Source organism: Lampris incognitus, chromosome 10, assembly GCF_029633865.1.
Source record: "Lampris incognitus isolate fLamInc1 chromosome 10, fLamInc1.hap2, whole genome shotgun sequence".
In the NCBI taxonomy this organism is placed as follows: domain Eukaryota; kingdom Metazoa; phylum Chordata; class Actinopteri; order Lampriformes; family Lampridae; genus Lampris; species Lampris incognitus.
The window spans coordinates 46627453-46646940 of NC_079220.1; the positions used below are offsets into that span (position 1 = coordinate 46627453).

The window sequence follows — 19488 nt, forward strand, 5'->3', positions numbered from 1 at the left end:
GGACTAAAATACTGGTAGGGCCTATTTGGTTTTGGTTTGACGATGACATTATTTATATTTATCAAGGCTTCAATCAGTTTGTGTGTCCCAATCAGGGACTTTGGGCCTGTGCCTATGATCTGTAACCGCCATCAGCACTGTTGTTTTCTTTTGACCCATGTCAGAAAGTGTCCTTTGTGAACAAGCTTCACCTGAAATCACACCAGAATAGACAAAAGAAAAGAAACTGTGCTGCCCTTTTAAGTAGAAGTCTGTTGTTAAATCCCAAGGGCAACGTTGTTGAATATCTGCTGTAAAAACTTTGTTCCTTAAAGTAGATTGAAAATATGGACTCAGTGTTGTTTAGCAGTGGTATGAAGCTGTTGATGTATGTTGCTGTTGCTTGTATTGCTTAATGCATGTTGGATTTTTTTTTATCTTTCGTTTTTTTATCTTTTCTTAAGATACATACAGATATCTTATCTTGACATTTTAGTGTTTTAGTCTTAGTTAATCAGCCCGCTCACCAATATGTAATTCATTAGAGGTAATGTTAATGTATAGACATTAAAATCTAAAAATATATTTCTGAATTTTCAGCAGTCGATTTATTTCAACCCACGCTGACAAATCTGTATTTTCCCACTTTGTAGTAGGCTGCACTGTTGTTGTTGTTATTGTTCTTTTTTCTAAAAGTAATTTTTTTCGAGTGATACATTTTTGTAGTGAGAATGCATCATTATATGTTGCCTTGTGTTATCTTTCAGCCTTGATCATTAACATTGCCAAATAAGGCATTAACATTGTATTATCCTGTGTGCCATTCACTAAGTTGGAAATAAGGTAGACAGGGGGTACAGTAAAGACTGAGGAGACACCACATGTAGGACTGGTACAATAAAGACTGGGGAGACACCACATGTAGGACTGGTACAGTAAAGACTGGGGGGAACACCACATGTAGGATTGGTACAGTAAAGACTGGGGAGACACCACATGTAGGACTGGTACAGTAAAGACTGGGGGGACACCACATGTAGGACTGGTACAGTAAAGACTGGGGAGACACCACATGTAGGACTGGTACAGAAAAGACTGGAGAGACACAACATGTAGGACTGGTACAGTAAAGACTGGGGACACACCACATGTGGGACTGGTACAGTAAAGACTGGGGGGACACCACATGTAGGACTGGTACAATAAAGACTGGGGGGACACCACATGTAGGACTGGTACAGTAAAGACTGGAGAGACACCACATGTAGGACTGGTACAGTAAAGACTGGGGAGACACCACATGTAGGGCTGGTACAGTAAAGACTGGGGAGACACCACATGTAGGACTGGTACAGTAAAGACTGGAGAGACACCACATGTAGGACTGGTACAGTAAAGACTGGGGAGACACCACATGTAGGACTGGTACAGTAAAGACTGGGGGGACACCACATGTAGGACTGGTACAGTAAAGACTGGGAGACACCACATGTAGGACTGGTACAGTAAAGACTGGGGGACGCCACATGTAGGACTGGTACAGTAAAGACTGGGGGGACACACATGTAGGACTGGTACAGTAAAGACTGGGGAGACACCACATGTAGGACTGTTACAGTAAAGACTGAAGAGACACCACATGTGGGACCCGTACAGTAAAGACTGGGGAGACACCACATGTAGGACTGGTACAGTAAAGACTGGGGAGACACCGCATGTAGGACTGTTACAGTAAAGACTGGAGAGACACCACATGTAGGACTGGTAGAGTAAAGACTGGGGGGACACCACATGTAGGACTGGTACAGTAAAGACTGGGGGACGCCACATGTAGGACTGTTACAGTAAAGACTGGGAGACACCACATGTAGGACTGGTACAGTAAAGACTGGGAGACACCACATGTAGGACTGGTAAAGTAAAGACTGGGGAGACACCACATGTAGGACTGGTACAGTAAAGACTGGAGAGACACCACATGTAGGACTGGTACAGTAAAGACTGGGGGGACACCACATGTAGGACTGGTACAGTAAAGACTGGTAGAACACCACATGTAGGACTGGTACAGTAAAGACTGGAGAGACACCACATGTAGGACTGGTACAGTAAAGACTGGGAGACACCACATGTAGGACTGGTACAGTAAAGACTGGGGAGACACCACATGTAGGACTGGTAGAGTAAAGACTGAGGAGACACCACATGTAGGACTGGTACAGTAAAGACTGGGAGACACCACATGTAGGACTGGTACAGTAAAGACTGGAGGGACACCACATGTAGGACTGGTACAGTAAAGACTGGGGAGACACCACATGTAGGACTGGTACAGTAAAGACTGGGGAGACACCACATGTAGGACTGGTACAGTAAAGACTGGGAGACACCACATGTAGGACTGGTACAGTAAAGACTGGGGGACGCCACATGTAGGACTGGTACAGTAAAGACTGAAGAGACACCACATGTAGGACTGGTACAGTAAAGACTGGAGGGACACCACATGTAGGACTGGTAGAGTAAAGACTGGGGGGACACCACATGTAGGACTGGTACAGTAAAGACTGGGGGGACACCACATGTAGGACTGGTACAGTAAAGACTGGGAGACACCACATGTAGGACTGGTACAGTAAAGACTGGGGGACGCCACATGTAGGACTGGTACAGTAAAGACTGGGGAGACACCACATGTAGGACTGTTACAGTAAAGACTGGAGAGACACCGCATGTAGGACTGGTACAGTAAAGACTGGGGGGACACCACATGTAGGACTGGTACAGTAAAGACTGGTAGAACACCACATGTAGGATTGGTACAGTAAAGACTGGAGAGACACCACATGTAGGACTGGTACAGTAAAGACTGGTAGAACACTACATGTAGGACTGGTACAGTAAAGACTGGAGAGACACCACATGTAGGACCGGTACAGTAAAGACTGGGAGACACCACATGTAGGACTGGTACAGTAAAGACTGGGGAGACACCACATGTAGGATTGGTACAGTAAAGACTGGGGAGACACCACATGTAGGACTGGTACAGTAAAGACTGGGAGACACCACATGTAGGACTGGTACAGTAAAGACTGGAGAGACACCACATGTAGGACTGGTACAGTAAAGACTGGGGAGACGCCACATGTAGGACTGGTGCAGTAAAGACTGGGGAGACACCACATGTAGGACTGGTACAGTAAAGACTGGGAGACACCACATGTAGGACTGGTACAGTAAAGACTGGGGGACGCCACATGTAGGACTGGTACAGTAAAGACTGAAGAGACACCACATGTAGGACTGGTACAGTAAAGACTGGGGAGACACCACATGTAGGACTGTTACAGTCAAGACTGGAGGGACACCACATGTAGGACTGGTAGAGTAAAGACTGGGGGGACACCACATGTAGGACTGGTACAGTAAATACTGGGGGGACACCACATGTAGGACTGGTACAGTAAAGACTGGGGTAGACAGGGGGTACAGTAAGGACTGAGGAGACACCACATGTAGGACTGGTACAGTAAAGACTGGGAGATGCCACATGTAGGACTGGTACAGTAAAGACTGGGGGACGCCACATGTAGGACTGGTACAGTAAAGACTGGGGGGACACCACATGTAGGACTGGTACAGTAAAGACTGGTAGAACACCACATGTAGGACTGGTACAGTAAAGACTGGGGAGACACCAAATGTAGGACTGGTACAGTAAAGACTGGGAGACACCACATGTAGGACTGGTACAGTAAAGACTGGGGAGACACCACATGTAGGACTGGTACAGTAAAGACTGGGAGACACCACATGTAGGACTGGTACAGTAAAGACTGGGGAGACACCACATGTAGGGCTGGTACAGTAAAGACTGGGGGACGCCACATGTAGGACTGGTACAGTAAAGACTGAAGAGACACCACATGTAGGACTGGTACAGTAAAGACTGGGGAGACACAACATGTAGGACTGTTACAGTCAAGACTGGAGGGACACCACATGTAGGACTGGTAGAGTAAAGACTGGGAGACACCACATGTAGGACTGGTACAGTAAAGACTGGGGGGACACCACATGTAGGACTGGTACAGTAAAGACTGGGGAGACACCACATGTAGGACTGGTACAGTAAAGACTGGGAGACGCCACATGTAGGACTGGTACAGTAAAGACTGGGGGACGCCACATGTAGGACTGGTACAGTAAAGACTGGGGGGACACCACATGTAGGACTGGTACAGTAAAGACTGGTAGAACACCACATGTAGGACTGGTACAGTAAAGACTGGAGAGACACCACATGTAGGACTGGTACAGTAAAGACTGGGAGACACCACATGTAGGACTGGTACAGTAAAGACTGGGGAGACACCACATGTAGGACTGGTACAGTAAAGACTGGGAGACACCACATGTAGGACTGGTACAGTAAAGACTGGGGAGACACCACATGTAGGACTGGTACAGTAAAGACTTGGGGGACACCACATGTAGGACTGGTACAGTAAAGACTGGGGAGACACCACATGTAGGACTGGTACAGTAAAGACTGGGGAGACACCACATGTACAACTGGTACAGTAAAGACTGGAGAGACACCACATGTAGGACTGGTACAGTAAAGACTGGGGAGACACCACATGTAGGACTGGTACAGTAAAGACTGGGAGACACCACATGTAGGACTGGTACAGTAAAGACTGGGGATACACCACATGTAGGACTGGTACAGTAAAGACTGGTAGAACACCACATGTAGGACTGGTACAGTAAAGACTGGGGGGACACCACATGTAGGACTGTTCCCCAGTCAACGTGACTGAGAATGACCAACTTTGGCCTCTGCAGCAGGAAAATGAGACAGACATGTTTGTCCTACAATGTAACGTGGAACAACACGCAAACGTAGCCTTTAGTTTGAAGAATTAATTAATTAATTTTGATTAGATTATCTTATTAATGGGACACATTTTGGGATGTGTGTGTTATATACTCAAGAGGGGGCCTGAGACGTATCATTTCAAACAACTCGACTCGTTTCGTTTCAGAGTCCTTTCTCAGCAGCTCAGGTCCGTCTCGGATCCCAGCTTTCTTGGGTAGAGTTGTTCATACGGACGAATACCAACGGCATTGTCCCAAGGTTTACAAACAACTTGTATCTGACCTCGGCAGGTATCCTTAAGAACCAGAGATCGATTTTGACGTGTCTAGAAAAACAAAAAACAAAAAAAACAAAAGACCTCAAACGTGAGGATATGGGTCGAAACCGTCTTGATCTTATCCAACCGCGGAGGGTCCTCTTTATGCGAACTGCCCCTTTAAGAATTAGGCTTTGGGAGTGACGCGGATATGAAAGCTCGTTTATCCTTCTTTCCTTCGCTATGAGAAATATTCCGACAAGCTAGGCCGACAATAGGTAGTTTAACAAATGAAATTAATTAGCAGATAGCGATGAATCGCGTTGTTCTTTGAAACCGTCGGCGCAGCGCTATAGGAGGATAAATAGCGTCGGCCGCAGTCTGGCATCTCGGGATAAGGGCGACCCTGAGTGTCGGGATAAACTTTGAAGAAGTTCTTTGTATCCAGGCACAAACAGACTGAGCTGTAAATCAGACATGGACTGGGGCACGGATCTCTGGGTGAGTTTACCAGCTTGGCCACGATAACAATTGGTCGGGACGGACGCTAAATCCTTTCCCCCCCGCTTTCCAACGTTTTTGAGAAAATGTGGTGATTTGACGTGACTGGTTTGAGGGGGGGGCAGGGGGGACGCCGCTCGCCTGGCGCAGGGAAAGGCTAGTTAGCTTCTCGTTTGTAGCATTTTTGTCTTGAGAGGCAAGACACGTTGACCGTTTCAAGTCAACGCTACACCAGCAAACCCTGCCGTGTCGATTTGGCGGCTGTTTAAGCTTAAACGCTGCCCGTATTCGCCGCCGCTGAGCTCAGTATCACCTCTCATGTTTATCTGGTCGCCTTGCACGGATCAAGACCACCAAATTGCATGTCTGGGGGTCTTTGCAGATCAGCGGTCCGTGAGCCCACTATGTTCGATAACAGTGCGGGAAACGTCGATGCATCAGCAAATTGTTTTGCGTTATGGTGAAGTGTTTGGCCGTGTTTGTCCAGCCCTCCATACGTCCATGGAGACGGATTCAGACACCGACCCTGCTAATTTCCTTGTTTACCGCCGTGTTTCGTTACCTGTCACCTGGGTAGCATGACTCCTCTTACAAACAGTATATTGGTTTCAGTAAGCCTTGATTTTTTTTGGGGGGGGGGCTTGATTAGATCATATTTGTTGTCTTTAATTCTACAAAGACGGGTTAATAGGGGCACCATTTCCCCCTGTTTGTCCATGTTTGCTGATAGAAGCTGATTGCATCAAGTCTACTGGGATATGGAGATGTTTCTTAAAGACACAATGGTTGGCTCATCATAGATATTCTCATTTATAATGTCATGTCACAACATATTACATATATCACCCGCTCTGTATAATGAACTCAAGGCAGAAGGACAGATGAGTAAAAGACGTCTGGACCATTATTCTGAATGTAAACAGTGAAACAAATGTGACCTAAAACTTGTTGCTGCGATCAGTGTTTGAGTTTATATGATGTAACAGTGTTTGTGGTAAGTGGAGGGTAAACACTTGAATAAACTTTTACACACCTTTCTGTTTATAGATCACTGTTTATTCATCTTTTTAGGGGCAGCACAAATCTTCATTACATAAACTCATAGTATACATTAGAGTAAATGGTATCAAACGGATGTAAGTTATAGACAATAGTGCATTTCAATGGAGAGTAGGATAAGCGGTTCAGATAATGGATGGATGGATGGTATTAGTAGTTGGTTGCCTGATGATGATCACTGACTGAAGACCATAGTCTTTTTTAGATAGATAGATACTTTAATGTCCTACTAGATATAATTTGTTGCCACAGCCTGTACATCAAAATACAAGTTCACCCCCAAGCATCAGAAATTAGGGTCGTCATATCAGAATATATGTTCACCTTCACACATACTTGCATGTATACATATATACCTACATGTTGTCAGACAACAGTTGCACAGTTACTGTCACAGACACATTTATTTACCACTACATCGCTGTTCATGATCACATAAACACACAGAGAATCAGAACATGTAAATAGAGCATTGGAAACAGGAGGGTGGGGGGTGACCTCATTACGGAGCCTCCCCATATAGGCCTCCCACCTCCATCCACATTGCCAGTGCAACAGCCTAATTAGTTATGCTCTAATTTGATGGAGTCAGAGGAACATCTTATCCAGGCTGCAGTGTCAGTTTTGGCCATAATATCGTACAGGGATGTTTTCTATTCACTTCAGAAGTTTTTTTTTTTAAATTGCTGGCAGAGGTACTTTTCTAGCTCTAGCACACACAGTACCTTTGCTTGGTCTAGATGAATCTCTCAGTCTGACTTGCTTTACCCCTTTCTGGAGCGCTCTGGAGGATATGCCCCAGATTAGACAAGCCTGAGCAAGATTCATTGTGTATGACTTTTCTTTCATATGTTATTGCATTTTTTAATTGGGGTTTTATTTTTATCAGTTTTTATTTGTGAACTTCCCTTGTTTTCTCTCTTAAATGCTCCCCTTTTGTACAGCACTTTGATGCAAACTTGCATTTCCAAATCATGTTTCACAGTGCTCTACAACTGAAGTTGGACTTGACAAGCTAACGTGAATGGTTTTGGTAAATGTTTGGTTAAGGATGCATTCCCTGTGGCCAGGTCTGGTCTATGGCATCTGTCCCCTGTTCTCCCTGCTGCTAATCCAATGGCTATTTTAAGGCTCGGGTTTCACTGTACAAGATCAGTGCTTGGGTTTTAGCCCTGATAGTGAGTGCTACCAGACCCTGTTCTCTCATCACTCTCACAAACTTTGATCTGTATTGTGGTTGGCTTGACAGGGCCACGTCCATGAATTTCTGGAAGACGGGGTGACTCAGGAATGAAATATCCAAGCTAATCTTTCAGATTTGAGATTTGTCAGGGTGACTCCTTCAAAAGATATTCAGTGGGTGTGTGGGTAACGTAGCGGTCTATTCCATTGCCTACCAACACGGATCGTCAGTTCGAATCCCCGTGTCACCTCAGGCTTGGTCGAGTGTCTTTACAGACACGATTAGCCATGTCTGCGGGAGGGAAGCCGGATGTGGGTATGTGTCCTGGTCGCTGCACTAGTGCCTCCTTTGGTTGGTCAGGGCGCCTGTTCGGGGGGAGGGGGAACTGGGGGGAATAGCGTGATCCTCCCACGTGCTACGTCCCCCTGGTGAAACTCCTCACTGTGAAAAGAAGTGGCTGGCGACTCCACATGTATCGAAGGAGACGTGGTAGTCTGCAGTCCTCCCCGGATTGGTAGGGGGGGTGGAGCAGCGACCGGGATGGCTCGGAAGAGTGGGGTAATTGGCTGGGGGCAATTGCAGAGAAAAATGGGGAAAATTCTAAAAAAAAAAAATTCAATATGCAGTTGATACCAGTTTTGCTCTCCGAAATTGATGCATTTTAGTGGTGCAGGATAAAGGCTAGCGAACACATGAGCTGGGAGATGGATTAAGGAAAGGCTGTCAATGCCACATTCTTTAGGGATCTGTGTATCGCTCTTTTTTAAAAATTTTTTTATACATTTTTGTCAGTGCCCTAACAGTTAGCCTGACTCCTTCCATTCCTAATCGCCATAGACTGAATCCAGCACGGTGGCGCAGTGGTTAGTGCGGTTGCCTCACAGCAAGAAGGTCCTGGGTTCAAGCCCCGGGGTAGTCAACTTTGGGGGTCATCCGGGTCATGCACTGTGTGGAGTTTGCATGTTCTGCCCGTGTCTGCGTGGGTTTCCTCCGGGTGCTCCGGTTTCCTCCCACAGTCCAAAGACATGTAGGTCAGGTGAATCGACCATACTAAATTGCCCCTAGGTATTTGTGTGTGTGTGTGTGTGTGTGTGTGGGCCCTGTGTGATGGCCTGGCAGCCTGTCCAGGGTGTCTCCCCGCCTGCCGCCCAGTGACTGCTGGGATAGGCTCGAGCATCCCCATAGCCCTGGGAGCAGGATAAGCGGTTTGGATAATGGATGGATGGATGGATGAATCCAGTCACTATAAAAGTCACTGTAAAATAATGGACCTAATTAAACGTGACATGAGTTTGATGCCGGGTGTTATTGTAGACCAGGGGCCACATGCATAAACGTTGCATATGCACAGAAACCATGCACACGCCATTTCCCTCACATAAACTGGTATTTATCAAAACAGAATGTGCGGTGAGAATTTAGGAACCTCATGCATTCCTAAGACCATGTGTACACACTTTTTTTTTCTGGAGTGATTTGAGGATGAAGTGATGAGGTGCAGATGAAAGATAAAGTGAGAGACAGAATCTTTTAATAAAGCATGGTTTGTTTAGGTTGATAACCAGCTGCACTGATTGTGTGTGTGTTTTCTTTTGTTTTTTGCATTTACTCAGTTATGTGTAAAATGCCAATCAAAGGCATATCTATTAAGGTAGCATTGATTAATTGTCTTTGTGTGATTGATTTGATCATTCTTTTAATTTACATTAAGTGAGGGTAAACATTTTAATTAGCTGTTGATTACATTTCTGAGATACCACCGCTTACGGAGGGTTGTTTATTTATTTATTTATTACTTCTGCCAGGGTCCTTTGCTTGGAACTTATGGGATTGATGGTCTCTTATTTTTTGCCGTTCTATACTTTTTATTTCTGTTTGTGATCACAGAAGTGAGACCACCGTTTCTTTTTTTCAACTTCTCGGATGAGTGCCTCAATTTTCTTTTCACTGTCATGCCGGACAACTTGTGGCACAAACAGTGTTTTTATATGCAAATGATTGATCCGTTTATGGCTTATGGTGGGAGTGGTGCTCAGGCTCATGCACGTGTGTACAATTACACAGTGACTGAGACTGGTACAACAGAACCATGCGTGTGCACGGCTTCATAAATCTGACAGAAAGAACGCATATGCATATTTCTGTCTTTGTGCGTACACAGTTTTAGTCATGAATCTACACAGTTTTACGCACGTGGCCCCAGGTCTGGAAAAGGCTTCCCCACATCTACTTCCTTCAAAGTGGTTATCTGCAATTTCTGCTGTAGTTCATTTTCATATTGCAAATCTCAGCATTCCGCTGGAAGTGGACGGGAGTCTGGATGTGCAGAAAGCGTTCACGTGCTGGTCAGAATTTCTGACAGATTTTGGTGTAACAGTATAGCAAGATAATCTGGCCGTAGCGTGTGTATTTTGATGTGTATTTTGGAGAAAAGACTGATCAGCAGTGTCATCTGTCATGGTAATATTGAGCACCATATCAATCCATATGAAATATTTAATTAAGCCCTATTAAATGGTAGATGGGCTAATGTTTACTTTGTGTTTCAGTGCTTATCGCTTTCTCTTCCACATTTTACGTGCACCTTCCTTCTTTTTCATCTTCACTTCCTTTTTTTTCCCCTCCTTTTTTTCTCCCCAATTGTACCCGGCCAATTACCTCACTCTTCGGAGCCATCCTGGTCACTGCTCCATCCCCTCTGCCAATCCGGGGAGTGCTGCAGATGACCACATGCCTCCTCTGATACATGTGGAGTCGCCAGCCACATCTTTTCCCCTGACAGTGAGGAGTTTCACCAGGGCAGGTAGCGTGGAGGAGGATCACGCTATTCCCCCCAGTTCCCCCTCCCCCCGAACAGGCACCCCGACCGACCAGAGGAGGCGCTAGTGCAGCAATCAGGACACATGCCCACATCCGGCTTCCCACCCACAGACACGGCCAATTGTGTCTTTAGGGATGCTCGACCAAGCCGGAGGTAACAAGGGGATTCGAACCGGCGATCCCCGTGTTGGTAGGCAGTGGAATAGACCGCTACGCTACCCAGACGCCCCTTCTTCACTGCCTTTTGTGACTGACTTGATGTATTTCCTGAGGGCACACTACATTTGGCGGTCTGTTGCACCAGTGAAAACTAGCATAATGTAGAGGAACAGAACACCCAACACTGAAAGGCCGTTTCTCCAAAAATGCCAGTAGGAAAAGGTATCAAATCTGGCATTTTTTTTAACATGAAAAAATGACAGATAACCACTTCCAAAGAGTAAGTGAAGTTATTTTAGCTTGTCTCTGCCCACCCACGTTTTATAAAGGCCAGAAAAAGAGGTGAAATTCAGACATTTGGGTTGTGGATGTTGAAGGCGGCAGTGGTGCCACACCCCAGTTTTTCAGACGCCTACGCTGAGAGTTGAGTTCGCTGTTGCTTGCATGATGTCTTTCTGCTTGGGTCATATTCAGTTGGTCTGCATGTGTCAGCGACGACATGTGAGGTATCTGTGACGCTGATGTCTTCATATGACATCAGCACATTAGGGGGAATTGATGATAAAGTGGATACTACCCCAGAAGAAAAGTTGACTTAGTTTTTATTCCTCAAAGCAGCCTTATGATGTGGTCTCATTGTTGAATTTATCACCAGGGCAATCTGTTCTGCCACCCAAGGTAAAATGCCAGCAATTTTTCAGCTCAACTTGCTACCTCTTTAAAATGTGTGATATCTAAAAATTTGGCTTTCCTGAAAGGTAATATGATTAGTAAATATCATCATAGGTCACTGATTGGTGCTGAAAAATAACCATACGGTACGAAAAAGTAAATGTCACGGCAGGTTGCACAATAGCCCAAAGTAGAAACTTTGATGGCAACAAGTTCTACTAAATCTTGGAAGAAGGCACTGGAGTGAAACATCCATCCATCCATCCATTATCTGAACCGCTTATCCTGCTCTCAGGGTCGCAGGATGCTGGAGCCTATTCCAGCAGTCATTGGGTGGCATGCGGGGAGACAGGCCGCCAGGCCATCACAGGGCACACACACACACACACACACACACACACACACACCTAGGGACAATTTAGTATAGCCGATTCACCTGACTTACATGTCTTTGGACTGTGGGAGGAAACCGGAGCCCCTGGAGGAAACCCATGCAGACATGGGGAGAACATGCAAACTCCACACAGAGATGACCCACCAAGGCTGGACTACCCCGGCGCTCGAACCCAAGACCTTCTTGCTGTGAGGTGACCGCACTAACCACTGCGCCACCGTGCCGTCTGGAGTGAAACAATGAAAAAAAAATTCATGGGCGCACCCAAGTAAAATGGTCACAAGGAGCCCTGTATGCAGCAATCACACCAGAGATCCACTGAGGCTGTTCACAATGTCAGCAAGCAAGCTTTGCAACTGCAATCCTTTTATTTGAATTTATTTGCAGTGCTTGCTTTGATTTCTTTTGGTGTTCGCATCACTAAACGATAGAGGTCGGGATTTAAGCAAGATTACACATAGCACCTTTTAAAGGCTCATTTATGATCCTTTTATGGCACAGTGGCCCAGTGGTTAGCACTGTTGCCTCACAACAAGTAGGTTCTGGGTTTGAACCTGAGGCTATCCCAGATCCTTTCTGTATGGAGTTTGCATGTTCTCCCTGTGTCTGCGTGGGTTTCCTTCGGGTGCTCCGGTTTCCTCCCACCATCAAAAGACGTGCATGTTAGGGTTAATACTCTGTGCCCTTGAGCAAGGCAATGGAAAGAAGAACTGGAGTTGGTCCCCGGGCGCTGCAGCTGCCCACTGCTGCTATATAATAGGATGGGTTAAATGCAGAAAACAATTTTGTTGTAAGAATACGATTCGTTGTAAGAATACAATGACAATGAACCCTGAACTAGAGTGTCATGTGTACTATTCACAGAGGATTTGGAAATGTTTGCAATCACAGCATTGCAAGATGGCGACAGATGTACTCTTAGGATGTACCACATTTCACTGACCACATTATGTCAGTGGACAACCACATCAAGTTCACCAGGGAGGATGTGAAAAATGACAGGTTAGCCTTCTTAGACTGACATTTCAACTGGTGATGGGGGACATTTGATTGTTGATGTTTACCATAAACCAACACATATGGATCAGTACTTAAGGTTTGACTCTCATCATCCATGAACTGAGTTTCTTACCTGAATTACTGAGCATGCATAAAGACAAATGAATGTGGAGTATGGGCAGAAGGCTGTCTGTATACATATATAACCTGGAGCATAAATGAGGCCTTGAAGCGGCATTAGCAAATGTCCACCCGGTGGCCGTAGACGAGGCGTCACGCTGTTTAGTTGACTGGATCAATGCTTCTACCTCTGTGACGACTTGTTTTCGCTGTGTATAACCAACAAAATCAAAGTGATTGATTTCAGCTTAAATAGCGTAAATATAACATTCAGTAAAGATTTTGCAGAAAAGCACGGGACGTAGTCGGCAGTCGACAAATGGGTAACTGCAAATTGGCAAATCCAAGTAACAAAGTTTTGGTTTTTCTTTTCAATGGGGCCTTGGGGTGATACTTTCAGCAATAATAGGAATTAAAAGGTAATATTTTACCACCAAAAATTCCCTCGTGCAGCTTTAAAAAGTACCACATTTGTTCAATAAAAACACAGCCAGCTGACACATTCATTCCTTTTTTTATGAGTTTTTTTCATCTGCTTGCCTCTGTGTTACTGTCCCTCATTCTTGATTCATAATAATTCAGTTTGACTCATTTTTCATGCGTTGCTATTAAGAGCAGATGCTCATGCACAAATCCTTTTTGTAAAAGGAAAGTTCTGCATAAATCCACATTTCTTTATAGGATTCTGTTTGCATGGTGGTGTTATAAAGTCGTTTTTGCTTGGCCACCTAATGATAAATTATTGTGGTCAAGACAGCAAGTGAAGCTTTTCTTGCAGCTTTCCAGTTAGTAATGAGTTTTTGTTTTGTTTTTTAATTCTGATCCAAGCCACTTTTCAAGGATGGACCAATGCTAAATATCATTCTTGGCAGTGCAGAAACTTTGAGTGTCACCCAGCAAACTACTAAACTCGTACATAGTGTGTATATAGATATATACTTTCAATGTATTGTTGAATAACTAGAGTTTTTAATGTGTTAGTGTCTCTGTTACAGTTCATTATTGTACAACAAAACTGCTCTCAGGCTGGCAGCAAAAAGATTGCTCTTTCAGAAAAATATGAAATGCATAGACTACCTTATGCTTTGCCACTCCCCTTTGATAACTGCTTCACGCAACATGCAACGTATTCGTGTATGGGAAAGCAAGTTTACAGGATGTGATAGACCAGACTTATTTATAATAATGGATTTTCTTTATTCAGGAGATGACACAGAATGAGTGCCTGAGCAGAAAACTGACCTTAATCATGCCCCCCCTTTTTTTTGACTTTTTCCCCCTTTTCTCTCCTTCCAAGTTGTACTTGGCCAATTACCCCACTCTCCCGAGCCATCCCGGTCGCTGCTCCACCCCCTCTGCCGGTCCGGGGAGGGCTGCAGACTACCACATGCCTCCTCCAATACATGTGGAGTCGCCAGCCACTTCTTTTCACCTGACAGTGAGGAGTTTCGCCAGGGGGATGTAGCAAGTGGGAGGATCATCTATCCACCTACCCCCCCGAACAGGCGCCCCGACTGCCCAGAGGAGGTGCTAGTGCAGCGACCAGGACACATACCCACATCCGGCTTGCCACCTGCAGACACGGCCAATTGTGTCTGTAGGGACGCCTGACCAAGCCCGGAGGTAACATGGGGATTAGAACCAGCGAACCCTGTGTTGGTAGGCAATGGAATAGACCGCTACGCTACCCGGACGCCATCCTGCCCCTTTTTAACATCTGATGAATGAGCCAGCAAGGTATACCTGTGAATTGTCATTCTGAGAGGTGAAAGGCTCCATGTGGAGAAATTGACTCTGCAATCCAACCCTGATCAGGATCAGAGTTGAGGACTTGGCCAGACTCTTACTTCTCTTAGTGTGAAAGTCTGGGGCTTTAACCATGTCACTCCTGAGTCGGCAGCGTCACGTCATCTGCTGCACTGAACACAAGCTGTAGTCATGCCTTTATCTTGCTATATGGTGACAGTAGGGATATAGAAATAATGTTAAGCCACATTTTTTTTCTGCTTAAAACGTCACTTTCTTCCTTTCTCCCCATTCCTCTCCCATTGACAGAGGCAGACACACAGCCATACGCATACAGAGAGGGAGCTTGGGCTGGGAAATTCCACAAATCAAATCCATAAGATGTTGTTGAGATGATCCCTTTATTTCTGTGAATTTGCTGTTATGACAGCATTTACATTGCCATGATTTTCATCTTGTGACGATATCGGGGAAAGCTCAGGAGATCCCGTGCACAAGGCTTTACTTGCACTGAGTTGCCTACTGTACTGACAGGATGGACCTAGATTAGATAGATGCTGTAGCACGACTAGAGCTGTAGCAGAACTAGAGCTGAGCTTTCTAGAGCGGTATTCGAGGCAGGGTTTGAGTGGGTGTGTAATCAAGTTGGTCCCTCTCACAGATGTCGTTGACTTTTCCTGACCTTTAGAAAGCACTATAAAACCATCACATCCCATGACCACTCCCCCCCCTCTGGCCCCCACACACACATCACCCACATCTACAACACGCCGATGTTGCACCTACACTCAAGCTTAGCCCACAATATTTCCCACCCCACCATCTATAAAAAAAGGTTTGTGTGATGGCTGACCCAACCTGCTCAGTCATTCACAAACCACAACTTTGAGCCATTGAGCATCTCTGCTTCCAACGGCGTGCCATCAATGACTGAGAGTATGCAGGTTTTCATTCCAACCAACCCACTTTTTCCATTAGCTAATGTTACTTACCAGGATACCTACAACCACAACTTCATTCATTCATTCATTGACAATACCCACTTCATCTGATTTGGGGTCATTATCTATGTCAGGCGGTGCCTGGAGGGGATTATGCATTTGCGTGTGTGTGTGTGTGTGTGTGTGTGTGTGTGTGTGTGTGTGTGTGTGTGTGTGTGTGTGTGTGTGTGTGTGTGTGTATCCACACTTTGTCTACGGTTGAGTCAGATTGGGCAGCGACAGTGTCAGAACCAAAATATTATGTATTGGGGTATGAGTCTTGAAAGTAAACAAGAAGTCAGTTGTATTTCACAAGCCAGCAAATCATATCCTGCTGATCTCAGCAAAGGAGTACTGGAGGAAACCTGAGCGTACCAAAAATAATTCGCCTTATTCACCTCTCCGTCACGCAGAAGTGCTGCATACTCCAACGTTAAAACTCCACTGTAAAAATACATTTTCAAGAGTAGGCTTAGTCACAGTCACAGCTGGACATCCTCTCAGTACCTACAATAGAACATTTCCCATAGCTTAGCTGTGTTTTCTTACTGTTGTTTTATGAAAAAAGTGTGCAGCCATTTGCCTTGATTCGTTTTATATCATGAAAACCGTGAAAGTTCAACACATTTGAGACCCTTTAATAAGGGCTTTGAAATTATGATAGCCTGATCTGTCGTTTCTCGTCGGAGTTGGTCACTTATTGTGCGAGGATCCACCGAGAAGGCTGCACATCCACAGACTGACAAGCAAAATGTTGCTGTCGGGTAGATTTTTAGCTTGAGCGCTACATATTAATGACTTTCATCCTCTGTATTTCCCGTTCAACCGAGTTGGGTGCTCTGAAAAACTCTTATAATGGCAAGAAAAACACTGGTTTTTCTCTCTGTGTGTATTTCCCTTCTCCCGGTAGGCGTAAAAAGGGGTGGTTTGTTGCCAAGTTCGAACACAGGAGAAGGGGAGATACGGTGTGCAGTCCTCTAGTTGGGTGCTGGAGCCTATCCTGGCAGGGACTGAGCAAGAGCATGCCCGTTAATCACAAGGCTCACACACACACACACACACACACACACACACACACACACACACACACACACACACACACACACACACACACACACAACCACACTATATTCATACCTATGGGCAATTTAAATGCTGCATTCCACTTAACATGCTGATTCTCAGACTGTGGGGAAGGAACAGAAGTTTACTGGAGCTAACCCATGCTAACATGGGGGAGAGCCTGAAAACGGGATCAAGCCCCACATTTAGGCCAGTTAATTCTTGAAACCAGATGGTGTAGTGTTGTTTTGGTCAGACAGTGAGCCAGCACATTCATGAGCATTGATGGTGCGCTCTGGGCTCATAAACCACGAAGCAGTCAATAATGCCATATATCGGCTAATTATAAACTTGATGATGTAAAACAATTAGGTATTCCACAAGCTGAGTACAATTTATATATGCTACCATAGTTTTGTGATTGTATGATACATTAGCTCTATTTTGGTCGTTCAGTGGGTTTCTACACTTTGGGCCAAAATGGTCCTTTCTTCCCAGCCAGACTCACTGGCTGATCTGGTGTCAGAAGCTGCTTCATGTGAACTTTTTTTTCCTTTTTTTCCCCCCTTTTCTCCCCAATTGTATCCAGCCATTTACCCCACTCTTTTGAGCCGTCCTCGTTGCCGCTCCACTCCATCTGCCGACCCGGGGGGGGCTGCAGACTACCGCATGTCTCCTCTGATACATGTGGAGTCGCCAGCTGCTTCTTTTCACCTGACAGTGAGGAGTTTCGCCAGGGGTCATAGCACGTGGGAGGATCACGCTATTCCCCCTCAGTCCCCCCCCCCTCCAACAGGCACCCTGACCAACCAGAGGAGGCGCTAGTGCAGCGACCAGGACACATAGCCACATCTGGCTTCCCACCCGCGGACATGGCCAATTGTGCCTGTAGAGACGCCCGACCAAGTTGGAGGTAACACCGATCCTCATTGTTGGTAGGCAACAGAATAGACCGCTACGCTACCTGGACGCCCCTTTCTTTTTTATTTTTTGGACCCCCCCCCCCCCGTTTTCTCCCAATTGTACTTGGCCAATTACCCCACTCTTCCAAGCCATCCCGGTCACTGCTCCACCCTTTCTGCCTATCCGGGGAGGGCTGCAGACTACCACATGCCTCCTCTGATACATGTGGAGTTGCCAGCTGCTTCTTTTCACCTGACAGTGAGGAGTTTCGCCAGGGGTCATAGCACGTGGGAGGATCACGCTATTCCCTCTCAGTCCCCCCCCCCCCCCCCCCAACAGGCACCCTGACCAACCAGAGGAGGCGCTAGTGCAGCGACCAGGACACATACCCACATCCGGCTTCCCACCGGCAGACACGGCTAACTGTGTTTGTAGGGACGCCTGACCAAGCCGGTGGTAACACTGGGATTCGAGCTGGCGATCCCCGTGTGGGTAGGCAACGGAATAGACCGCTATGCCCCCGGACACCCCGTTCATGTGATCTTTTAACAACAAATTGCAAACACAGAAAACTGGTTGTGAATGTGTGTACAAATCCATAACACTCATTGGGCTTTCTATTGTTGGCTCATCTGTTTGCATTTCCTCGACTTCCTTCCTTCCCCAGATTTTCTAACTTTTGACGACTCTTCTGTAATCTCTCATAACTTTTTGATGTTAATGTCCACTGACAGTCTCATTAATACGGTGCTCTCTCTTTCTTTTAAAGGGTAAATAATTCATTTCAGTTCATTCTTGTATCAAACCTGGGGGAAAGACTGATCTGGCATTCTGATAGGATATGGTCTGAAGTTGGTGTTTATACAGATCAGTGTCGGGACTTTTGCCTCGACACCGTGTGAGGTTCTGGGTTTATTTCAGATCAACACGTATCTCTTGAATAATAAATGTTAATAATAATAAATGTTTTGAGTCTTAACCTTGTGTATGGCATTTCACTTACCAAGGTTCGCCGCTCTGATGTCTGGTACCTGTGGTCAGTATTGGATTATTACAGCCCCGTTTGTTTTTGATGAGCTTGTGGTTTTTACTTTGTCAAAATTCTCTTGAACTTGAAATGGCAATGAAATGCATCAACAACAATCTAACTGAGGTTTATTTCACACGCTAACATTGCTTCATCCTACTGTGGAAACACATCTGTGGTACTCCGTCCTAACCTGCTAATGTGTTCTGTAATTACACAAAGAGGTGTCCCTTTTTTTTTTCGTTTCTAGGAGAGGAGGTCAAAAACAACATGGCCCAACTTGTCAGGAATCCTTTTTCAGAAATGCCCCCTCCTCCATACTGTAAAAGTCATCAGCATGCTTGAAGGAAGTGCTCGGAGGGTGGGAGTGAGGGAGCCCTGGCTCAGATATCATCTCGCACTTCAACAGACTTGCCTGAGCTTGAGGGTGTCATAAAATACCCAGCCAAATAAGGAACAAAAGAGAAAGAGAGACAACACAACCCGCCTCCTTTTGTGCCTCCAAACGTGTGTGAATTTCAGTCAAATGTGCCGATTTGTATTTGTCGGAGGTCTGTGAATTCTAAGTCAGGCCCAGAAATGACTTAAGGCTCCGCATTTCAAGGCGCATGCAAAGCCGAGTAAACGCAGTTCATACCCTAATCACTCTTGCACATATTTGTCTTGAAGCATTTCAGTCCATGCAGTACTCGGCATGCTTGGAGGGGGAACACCTTCTGCTTCCTGCCTAAGAGTTGTGA

At 45.6% G+C, this 19488-nt stretch overlaps 1 protein-coding gene across 3 annotated transcripts in view; it reads left to right on the forward strand.

The window, feature by feature from the left end:
- Positions 1–5360: 5360 nt before the first annotated feature.
- trip10a (thyroid hormone receptor interactor 10a) overlaps positions 5361–19488 on the forward strand; it is a 28518-nt gene continuing 14390 nt past the window's right edge. For all 3 annotated transcript variants that reach the window (XM_056287191.1, XM_056287192.1, XM_056287193.1), the window contains exon 1: positions 5361–5624. In XM_056287191.1, the coding sequence (XP_056143166.1) occupies positions 5601–5624 (24 nt within the window). In that variant the 5' untranslated portion in view covers positions 5361–5600. The remainder of the gene's footprint in view (positions 5625–19488) is intronic.